General features: G+C 38.9%; 1 protein-coding gene across 1 annotated transcript in view; it reads right to left on the reverse strand.

Annotated features, from left to right (window-relative positions):
• The window catches only part of DOCK4 (dedicator of cytokinesis 4), a 577,420-nt gene that overhangs the window by 250,018 nt on the left and 315,757 nt on the right, over positions 1-11,645 (reverse strand). Inside the window, exon 12 of the mRNA XM_069107030.1 lies at positions 6,485-6,573. Within this exon, the coding sequence (XP_068963131.1) occupies positions 6,485-6,573 (89 nt within the window). The remainder of the gene's footprint in view (positions 1-6,484; positions 6,574-11,645) is intronic.

Consider the following 11,645-nt stretch of genomic DNA (forward strand, 5'->3'; position numbering starts at 1 on the left):
TCCCCCTGAAACATGATACTCAGTTTTTCTGGGTAGGTGATTTTTAGTTTTAATCCCACCTCCTTTGGCCTCCGGAATATCATATTCCAAGCCCTTCGATCCCTCAGTGTAGATAGAATTTGGCAGATCCTGGGTTATCTTGGTTGTGTTTCCACATATTCAAATTGTTTCTTCCTGGCTGCTTGTAATATTCTCTCCTTAATCTGGGAATTCTGGAACCTGGCTATAATATTCCTTCAGGAGGCGATCAGTAGATTCTTTCAACTTCTTATTTTACCCTCTGGTTCTAAAACATCAGAGCAGTGTTCTTTGAGAACTTCCTGGAGGATGATTTCTAGGTTCTTACTTTGATCATGGCTTTCAGGTAGTCCAATAATTTTTAAATTATCTCTCTTGGATCTATTTTCCAGGTCAGTGGTTTTTCCCATGAGGTATTTCACATTGCCTTCTATTCTTTCATTTCTTTGGATCTGTTTAACAGCATCTTGATTTCTCAAGTCATTAGCTTCCATTTGCTCCAATCTAATTCTGAAGCAATGATTCTCCTCAGTGAGCTTTTGAAACTCTTTTTCCATCTGGCAAATTTGGCTTTTTAAGGCATTTTTCTCCTCATTGGCTTTTTGAGCCTCTTTTGCCATTTGAGTTAGTCTATTTTTTAAGGTATGATTTTCCTCAGTCAGGCTGTTGACTCTCATTTCATAATTCTCTTGCATCGTTCTCATTTCTCTTCCCAATTTTTCCTCTACTTCTCTTATCTGCTTCTTAAGGTCCTCTATGGCCTGTAGCCAGCTCGTATTTTCCTTTGAAGCTTTTGGTGCAGGAGTTCTGACTTCACTGTCTTCCTCCTGTTCCATCCTTTGCTCCTTTTGTCCCCAAAATAGGAGTCTAACATTGGAATCTTCTGTCTGCTTTGTTCCCTTTGCCTGGTCATGTCGCCCCTCAGTCACTTGACCCCTGGGCTTTTTTACACAGTAGGACTCTGCCACCAGACAGGGGAGCTTACGTCTCAAATGCTGGGGTTTTCTCAGCTGCTGGAGGTATCAGATGGGTGCCCTCTCTGAGGCTTCCACATGCTCTGGCAAGCTGGACACACGCCCCAGGACCTCCACCCTAGACTGCAAGCCAGATCCAAGCAGGTTAAAGCAAGAGCAATTACCCCTCAGACTGGTCACTTGGTCCCCCTACACTATGCAGGCCAGGAGCTGAAGCTGTCACGTGGCACTGGCTGGCTGTGCCATCGTCTCAGTGGCTTATCACCCCAGGGGCAAAGGCCAGGCACTCCCACTTACTGGGTCTTAAAGTCCAGATTGCACTGACCTCTCCTTTATCCTTCACATCTATGTGTTGATAATTCTGGAAATGGCCACAGTTGCTGCTGATCTGGAGTCCCTCTGGCTGGTAGCTGGTCAGGCCCACCCTGGGCTAAAACCTCTGGCTCACGTGGGCCTGGGCTCAGCTCCCAGAGCACTGTACTGGCTGATTCCTGCTGGCCTGACGAGCTGTCCTCAGTGGGAGCTTAGCTTCTCTGTGTCATTTTGTGGGTTCTACATCTCCAAAGTTTGTTCAGAGTCCCCTTTTTACATTGATTGGGGAAGGTGGATGTGGAAGCCACTCGGAGGTTGTGTTTCTACTATGCCATCTTGACTCCGCCCCCCTTGCCCTCCGTTTTTAAAGAAGACCAATGATATCATGAGGTGATATCTTGACTCGTGCATGAGTTGGACTTAAGTGAGTCAAAGCTACACAGAATCCTCAATCTCATTGTCTCTTCCAAAGTTATGGAAGTCCAATGTCAGGACAAAAGTCAAAATGGCCAGTGATTACCTGGGATGCAGTGGATGACCTCAGCATCTTCCAAGCCTGCCCAAAATCTAAGTACTCCACAGCACCTAGCTCAGCTGCCTTCATGACTATTGGAAAAAATTATTCTCTTCCACCCACTCCACTGAGGGAAGTCTACACATGTCTGGGATGGACATCACCCTAACTCACAAACAGGTCTGAGGCTTGCTCATTACCCTCAACCTCATTTAGCCCAACTGCTGAGACACTTGTAACTGCTTCACATGCTGCAGCTTCCTGGAGCCACAGGTGAGAGTTGAGTGCCAGGTGGACACCAAAGGTGAATGAGCAGCCCTGAAAAGGCCCAAGCCAACCCTCACTCCAGAGGAGTCAGTCTTCCCTGAACACCCAGTTTGTCAGAGGTAAGACCCAAAGCCAGGGCTTAGTGACTCTGAGGTCAGTTCTCCATCCATTAAACTGTTATATCCTCATTTCTTTTATGAGTAGGCAAACGTTGATGCCATTAGAAGAAATTTTTAAAAAATCATGTACAAAAAAAAATCATTTTGAAAGGAAAACAGTCAGGGCAGGATACCAGAAAATCTTGAGTCAGAGGATATGCTTATGAATTCTGGCTCTCACCCAAATGAACTGTGTTACCATGTGTAAGCCTCTTGACTTACCTTGGCCTAATGCCTCGCCCACAAAAGGTGAGGGTTGTACTAAATGATCTGTAACATTTTTATAGGTCTAAATCCAATGATCTCCAACCTCCTCATTTTATAAATGATCAAGGTCCCAAGAGGCACAGTTTACATAGGGAATAAGAAGGATTTGAACCAAAGTAGGTTCTATAGTGCCGAATCCAGTGTCCTGACCACTACATTCTTCTATCTCCAAATGGGAAAGACTTTCCAAAGAACAAGTTTAAAGATGTGCTAGAAGGAAACAGAGACAAGCAAGATGGCTTGGAAAGAAAAATGAAAAATTTATTTTATGTATGTGTATGTATATATATGCAGGTGCATATTTATACAGTGTACATATAACATGTGGTATTAACATATATCTAAAGGAAGCTGTATGTAGAATTTTGTGGTTTCATATATAATTTCTGTTCTACATTGCATATGAAAATATCCTCTTTGTTTCTTTTTTATTTTTTTGGTATTTGTAAGTTTCAGGGGAAATTTTTTTTTATTTCCTGATTTTTCATAGTATCAACATAAGAGATATTTACTATGTTTTTCTCTCCTCCAAAAAAGAGGCAACAGATTTAGATTATCTGATAATGTATCATTGACTTTCTCTGAGTCTTTATATTTGCAGTTTTTGTGCAATCATCTTTTTTATTGTATTGTATTATGGAAATGCTTGTTTTATCCCATTAATAAGAATAAAATAAGAAAAATGAATTTCCAGTGTAAAATGGTAAAAAGCTTAAGTGACATTCAACTCATTTTTATATCGATTTTCCTGAAAAAAAGAATGTCTGATTAAATAACATTACTATTCTAAAAATTTTACAATGTGCAAAACTGTAATAGACCTGATAACTGTTTTCAATAGTTCCTTTTGCTTTACTAAGTTGCTTTCTACTTCCCTCAAGGATATCTAAAAGTAGGTGCCCAGAATCTTATTCATGAATGTTTTCAAGAGTATGTTGGGTTCCAGTTTAAAATGTATGATGGATATCAATACTACGTCAAATCATGGCTTCCTCCCTATCTCTTGGGAGAGGGAGGAGGTAACTGACCTCACCATTGAGAATAGTCTGGAATGTTGTTTACAGCAGTCAAATGAAATACATGTAGACACTTTTAATTTTAACTGAATTAAGTCCCAGTGAAAACTCATTTCCATCTTCATTTACTCTTCCATTTGGTAATAGTATGGCATAGAAGAAAATGCATGGGACTTGTATTCAAATGATCTGAGTTTCCAGTCCTGACTGGACCATTACTTACTACATGACCTTAAGCAAGTGATACAAGTTTTGGGCTTTTTTTGTTTGTTTGTTTTGTTTTGCTTTTTGGAGGGGAGAGGACAGGGCAGTTGGGGTTAAGTGACTTGCCCAAGGTCACATGGCTAGTAAGTGTTAAATATCTGAGTCGGGATTTGAATTCAGAGCCTCCTGACTCAGGGGCTAGTGCTCTATTCACTGCGTCACCTAGCCGCCCCTATCCAAGTTCTTTGAGACTCAATTTCCTCATCTGTAAAATAGCTATTAAAAATGCTCACATACTCCTTAGCTCACAGGATGGTAGTGATGATAAAATGAGAGTGAGCACATTTGGCACTTTGTTGATTCAAAACACTATAAGGATGAAAACTATTACTATTATGTAATGCTCCTGTTCCAATAAGGTAAACATTTCCCCTAAAGTCCTCCTCAGATACTTCATTGTAGCAATGAGGTGACGATGAGTCAATGAAGGCTCTTAGAGCAATTTCTAGCAGGTCCTGTCAAGATGAAAAAAGACTCCAAATACAGTCCCTTAACTGCGTATGGTGTCTGAGGACCAGCCTATATAAATGCAGTGACATATCATCAGGCTGGTTTTAGATCAATGAGGTTTTTGGTTTGGGGTCTTTTTTTTCCTTGTAGGCACAGCAACTGTGCCCATGAAGGAAAGACCCATACCAATGAGACTGCAGATCACTGAAGTGTTGAACATAAACAGAAAACTGGGAGCCAAGTAATCTAAAGTTCACATTTCATTTCTTCTTGTAAGTGGCAATTGGGGCTGCAGAAAGAGCCCTACTCATGCATTCAAGAAAACTGAGGGTAAGCCTTAGCTTGGAGAGTTCCAAGCTGTGTGACCCTACTAAAGTCATTTCAACACTCCGTGACTCAGATTGTTCATAATCTGTAAATAGGGGTAATGACACTTGTACCACCAACCTCCCATAGTTGTTAAGAATAAATTAATTAATCAACAAACATTTATTAAGCACCTATAACATTTCAGGCTTTTTGTAAATGTTCAAGTTCTCTAGAAATCTAGGTCATTATTATTAACAATTTTCCTTTTCTGATGGATGTCTAGACTGCTAAATCAAGGGTATACTTTAGATTCAGTTTACACCAATGTTAACAAAACATTTAAGAAAGTCTTATCTCTGTAGATAAGATGTAGAGATGTAAGGCTAGATAGGGGGATTTGAAACTGTCTGAACGAAAGGCTACACCAGAATGGTTCAATATCAAGTTGTAGAGACGTTTCTTGCTTGAGTGTCACAGGGATCTGACCTTGGCTCTGTGTTTTTTAACACTGTTATAAATGAGTTGGATGAAGTTACAGATGAAATGCTTATTAAATTTTCTAGGAGGGACTGTTAATATGTTGGATGAGAGTCAGTAGCCAAAAAGATCTTCACAGGTGAGAATGACTGGCCAAGCAGCAAACTCCAAATTTAGTGTTTTATTTTCTTTTTCCCAATGTAGTAGGTAGTAGTGAAAGTCAGGTCTATTCTACCCGAGCTTCTTCATACGTTATGTCCATCAATCCTCTGACATACTCTCCCTTCCCAAAGACTGAAAATTCTTCTATTAGAATAAACATCACTCTCCCTCTTGTCACATCCTGACAAATATGCTTGTCTTCAACTGTAATAAAAATGCTTTGCTGTAAGTGAAAAAGGTTTTATTGGGCAATAATGACAGATTTTGGTGTGTGTAATAAGAATGTAAATTTTGAAGATCTTCCCTGCCCCTAGGCTAATGTGCACCTGAAGCCTGGGGTGGGAGGCTTGTTTTTCAGTAGATACTTCTTGATTGGCCAGTGAGTCAATAAGGTTGTTACATTCTCTAAGCCAGGAGAAGGCTATATAAGCCCTGATGTGTAGCTTTGTTTTGGGACTCACTTTGAGAAGTATTCTGTGATTTGATCTGAATTCTGAATTCAGAATAGCTTCCCAGAAGCTAACGTTCCTGCGGTGGCTGGCGGTGGTGGCAACGGCGGCGGCGGCAGCAGAGGCAGTGGCAGCGCGAAGCCCTTTTTGAGTTAGGACTGCTAAGGACTTTCTGCTAAGGACTCCTGCTGAGGACTGCCAGGGGCCGGAGCTGCTGGGAGCCCGCTTCCAGGATGCTGGGTGGTTGCTGTGCGTGGGGAGAGGAGGACCTTTGCCTGAGGTAGCCTGTTCTGTTTTAAAGGCTTGAAAATGTGGGTGCTTTCTACTTTATCTACCTGTGAATATCATAACTACTCTGATGGCTTTCACTTTCTGGTTTTGGGACTCAGTCTTTTGGTATCTTAATAAATTTTCTAGTTTATTTCCCCATATGGCAAGCATGATGTATTTTGTAATGGATAATTATATCAGCATATTTGTAATCTCCATAGGCATTGTGAATATGGCATTGCTGATACAGTATGAAACACCAATTTCTACACAGGAGCTATGGACCCAAGACTATTTCTCATTTAGCTCTTAGTTATATCCATTTAGATCTCTTAAGCCCATGGACAAGTTCAAGGCCTTTTGTCTTCTTTCATAGATTTTGCAATAATTTGAAAAAGATCTAGGGAATATGTAGATAGTGTTATCACTAAATTTCTAATAATTCTTTTTATATATAGTTATAGCTGGAAGGCCTGGGAGTCAGTAGCTAGAATGTAGGCTTAACACTTTTAGCAGGAAGAACACACAGGTCAAAAAGCAGCCAAAATCCAGGCATATGCTTACAGTATAAACTCACCTGCATTGGAGCCTGTCAAATTATAGCGTGCGTTAAGCTTCTTGATGATATTTTCATGGATTTGATACCATTCACTCTCTGTGTTGCACCTATGAAAACAGTGAAACCCTGTTAAGTCTTAATGATGCATGACAGCAAGCAATGTTCTTAATAGGTGATCTGACTTTCCTAATACATAACCTCTGTAATAGGACCTGATCATCACTGAGACATGGTCTATGTCAGATTTTACCATGACGTTCATGATAGCTGTTCTGAGAAAAGCAGAAACTTCTATGAGTCCCTGGTCCACTTCCTATCCAGGAAACCTCTGCTACAAACTGGGTCAACAAGAGAAAAATCTAAATTGAATATCAGCTACTGTGACGCTATCTATACCAGTGGTTCTCAAAGCCTTATCTGGGGATCCCATGAGTTCCAGAGGTCAAAAATTATTTCCATAATTATATTAAGGCATTTTAATTTTAATAGCATTAATGGATATAATCCACATAAATAAAAGCTTTGGTTGGGAGGATCATCAAGAATTTTTAAGAGTATACAGGAGTCTCAAGATCACGGTCTCTACCAAAGTCAGCTGTTATGATAGGTTTCTGCTAAAATAAAAATCAGGCTGGATATTAAGTTCTAATCACAACCTTCAAGGCAAAATATATTTGGGATTTATGAAAGGAAATTGAATTTTTATACAAATTATAATTCAACTCAGAAAATATTTCCTAGATTAGGTAAATCTTAACTACTTGAGCACACCATGGCCTATTTTCTCCTCTTCTATTACAATCACTTCCTTAGCTAGGTTTTCATTCAGGTCATTGTCTCTTGCCCTTACACATGTTTCCAAATAAGCTGCCATCTCATATTAGCCACTAACATTCCTCTCCATGAACTGAGGAAAGGCAGCCTCAGTGATTCAAATGAACCAGAGCTGAAATGATTCCCTTGTTAAATCTTTTCCAACACTCTGAATCTGAAGCTGCTGATTTATATTTTACCTCTTTTGCCATTCACAGGTATTTCCATGATGGACACCATTTGTCACACATCTAACTTTCTTAACAGTGGGACACCAAATAGAGCTTTTAAACTTAGATGGTTAAAAAACTGACATCAAATAAAACCATTCTACATGACCAGCAGTCACAATAAAATTACCTTCCAGAAAAATTTGGATGTAGTTTTTTTTTTCTTCTTCCTTCTTTTACCTCGGTGGGTAAGGAGAAAAGATGACTAGCATTTTAGTAGGTGCCTAAACAATATCAATGTTCAAGTCTTTTTTTTAACCAATAAAAGCCAAAATAAAAGTAAAGTTTATTCTAAAAAGTCTAGGGCCATAGTTTTTGACTCATAAACCAAAGCTTCAAAATATTCCTTAATATTGTGTTTGAGTTCCAGAATAGCATAGGATTTGGTGTCAGTTAAAAATCCTTCCCTCTCTCTCTCTCCTATTTAAAAAACAAAAACAAAAAACTAAGTTCCTGTTTTCTTTTCTCTATGATCTCTCCCTAGTTGACAGTTCTTATTATAAAGACCATACGTAGTCTATTCCTGAGGCTTCTCCATACTCCCTGGAATTACCCTCACTTGATGATGAGAAAAATAGAAAAGTAAGATGTGGTCACCAGAGAGGTCATGGGTGTTACAGGCAATGCAGGGATTCCTGGCTTTTACTCTGCTTTTCACATGATACACTTGGCAGTCTCTCCCTCAGTTTTCCCCTAACCAGGGTGGATGTGACACTTGGTACCTACACTTTCAAATAAAGCTGTGAGTATTGATGATATTATGTTTGCTGAGAATCTCAGTTCCTTAAAAGGGTAATGTTGAAAAGTAATGTTTTTGTTGTAATACTAGGGAGCCAGGCAAGATGGGACCTGCAAATGTATTACTTGGTTCTAACATGTTTCAGAGTGAATTTTCATTGAAAGAGACCATGATCATGAATTTTAGCCCTATTAGGAAATGACTTATAGGGGCAAGACATTTAACTTCTCAACGCTCTAGGAAATTCTCTAAAATTTTAAGTTGCAAGAAGGTGTCCACCTGCATTGGTAGAGGAAGTTTTAACATTAAGGAGTTCTCTATGAAATCACAAGCTAGTTTTTAGCCCTGCACTGAGTTAAAGGCAAAAAAAAAATACAGTAAAGTAGATAGAAGGGGTTGGTTTTATAGTCAGGAAGGCCTAGATTCATGTCCTGCCTTTGACACATCCTGGCTATGGGACCATGGACAAGTCCCTTCAACACTGTGGCATAGGTAATTAAGACTATATTGCTCATCTGTACCATGCAGGGAAGTTCCTGATACCACTGGTAAAATCGTAGGTCTGAACTAGAACAAAGAAGCACTAGCATGCCCCCAACACAGAAAAAGAGTTAGGAATTTTACCAAGTATTTATGTATTTTAAAACAGGGTCAAAGGTTTCTACTTTCTTATGGGATGGTTAGTCCCCCTTGCTTAAAGACCTCATTTTACCAACCAATTACTAAATGTGTGACACTGTGAAATGGAGAACCAAGAGATTATGGAAAACAACAGGAAATCCATTCATGGCAGTGGGGGAAAAGGTGTTAAGTATGTGCCTATATAGTAATCTTACATGAATGACACATAAAATGATACGTATCAAATAAATCAAGGTAGTTATTAGAATAAACTGCTGTCATTTATGGCAGGCAGGGATGGGTTTCAGGAGTTGACTATGAGTCCTTTGAGGCTATCTGGGTGGGAACACAAGTTTGGCAGACCTCTCCAGGCTGAAAAGGCTCTAGGCTGGGTGGGTTGGATATGCTCAGAGAAGAAATACGTAAAAAGTCATCTGAGAACAAGTTCAACTTTGAACAGGCTTATCTCCAGAAGTTTGGCCACCAGCTAATTAAATTTACTGGACACTTCAATTCCTAGAGACAGTCCATAAAGCAGGAGTTTACTTAGCCTCTTTTTGTTATGGAATTTTTTGGGTAGTCTAATGAAATCTGTGGACCCCTTCACAAAATAATGTTTTTAAAAACATGGAACTATAAAGGAAACCAATTATGCTGAAATACAATTTTATATGTGTGTGTGTGTGTGTGTGTGTGTGTGTGTGTATATGTACATTTATAGATTCCAACTTAAGAATCCGTGTTCTAAATTATAGAAAGGTTGTGATCTACATTGGTAAAAAGATAACTCATACCAATGAAATCCCAAATCTTTTAAATATTTCAGTATTCATTTTGGCATTGTCTTCAAATGGTCTCCCAAAACATTCTGCTCAGTAATCAAAAGTTTTCCCCAGAAATTTTCTTAGAAAATAAAAAAATACAACCAAAATTCAAATTTAATGCAAATTTAGCTATAAAATACACCGTGTATTTTGGGGATGGGGACATGAAGTATATCAAATCGCTTACTTTTTTAATTCTAACACTGATAAGGGGAGGCTTCCCAGTATATGTTGTGTGACAGTTTTAGGCACTTCAAGATTCAAGAGATCCTTAACATGTGAAACTTCAATTTTATGAATGAAGCCAAAAATAAAGCCAAATCCCCATGTAACTTAGGTGATTGAGACAAATACGTGCGTGTATACACACATATGTGTGTGGGGATATAATACGTGTGTGCATATATATATATATATATATATATATATGTAGTATATGCTATTATTATTGGTGATGGAGGTGCTGTAGCTCTGGTGGTGGTGGTTGTTAGTTTACAAAGCACTTTAATTAACATTATCTGACAGGAGCCCAAAAAAACCACCAGCAGCTCTTTTGAGCTTTTATCCCCATTTTACAGATAAAGAAGCTGGAGTCCAAAGAGATTAAGTTACTAATCCATGGTCAAAAAGCTAAAAGATAGCAAAAGGTGTGATTCAAATCCAAATTTTCTGAGTCAGTCGGGTCATCTGCCAATTATACCAAGCCCCTATACCCATTTGGGAGCCCCAAATGGCATAAAAATATCTGTAATATTTTTGCTCGTTAATTTCGATTTTCCCAGAAACTTTTGCCAAAGTATTACACAAAAAGCAGATAAGGGAATTCTGCAAAGCTATGATTAAAGTTGTTGTGTAAATTAATACTAGAGTATAATTGGACATTATATGGTAATACAGGCCTTCTTAACCTGGTGACCATAATTTATTTAATATTTTGATAACTGTACTAAATGCATTTCAATATAATCAGTTTCCCAAGTAACCCTATATATTTTATTTATGCATTAATAAACATTATTCTTAGAAGGAGTACAGAGGTTTCAAAGACTGCCCAAAGGGCCCATGACATGAAAAAGGTTAAGAATCCTTTTCCTATAAGACATTTGCAATATAATTATAATATCTCCTTTTTATAGGAGATTTCTAGACAGACAAGAAATGCTTTTATTAGGTAACATGTGCACACATACATTTATGTATTGTGATGTTTTCTGCTTCCTTATAAAATGTTCAGCAGCATTTGCGGGCCATTTGTTATATTTCTGGGCTGTGGGAAATGGCTTCCTGAAAGATATGTATAGACAAAGGCAATACACCCACAAGGCCAAGTGAGTGGGACCCACCTCTATGTGGGACAGGGCAAAGCTAGCCAACCTCTTTACTGCATCACCCAACTATAATGGCCAAATGTCCTAAAGTTTATATTTGGGAACAGAGGAAAAATGTTGCCACTTGCCTCCCTGTTAATCCAAAGGCTGTCAAGTCCAATGCTAACTCCTAAGAGAGCATCCTCATAAGACAGTCTACCATAACAGAAAGAGACAGCCCTATGCTGTTGTTTTACTCAATGAACTTCACATGGACCTTACATCTAGGTTACATGGGATCAGAGGATTGACAGAAATGGACAGAATGTGTCCCTCTCCTAGAAGGACCTAAGGAAGCCCTTCAGCAGCTGAGTTCCTTCTGCTCACTGTTTAAGAGCTGCTTGGCTATAGCATGTCCTTGAATAAAGGCTCTTCCAGATATGTCAGTTGTATGTGGAATATATATTTTTTTATTTCCTTGGTAGCCTTGGGTTGACATCATGTAAACCAAATAACAGGCAATCAAATAGCCTCTGACTAGAGGCTATTAGCTTGAAACAATGACATTTGCTTAGATTACCATTAAGACTGATTTGCCTATATTCTCATTCTCTCTCTCTCTCTCTCTCTCTCTCTCTCTCTCTC

The sequence above is a fragment of the Petaurus breviceps genome, unplaced genomic scaffold (genome assembly GCF_028583685.1).
Source record: "Petaurus breviceps papuanus isolate PSGF00001 unplaced genomic scaffold, PetGlider_PUasm1.0 84, whole genome shotgun sequence".
NCBI lineage: Eukaryota > Metazoa > Chordata > Mammalia > Diprotodontia > Petauridae > Petaurus > Petaurus breviceps.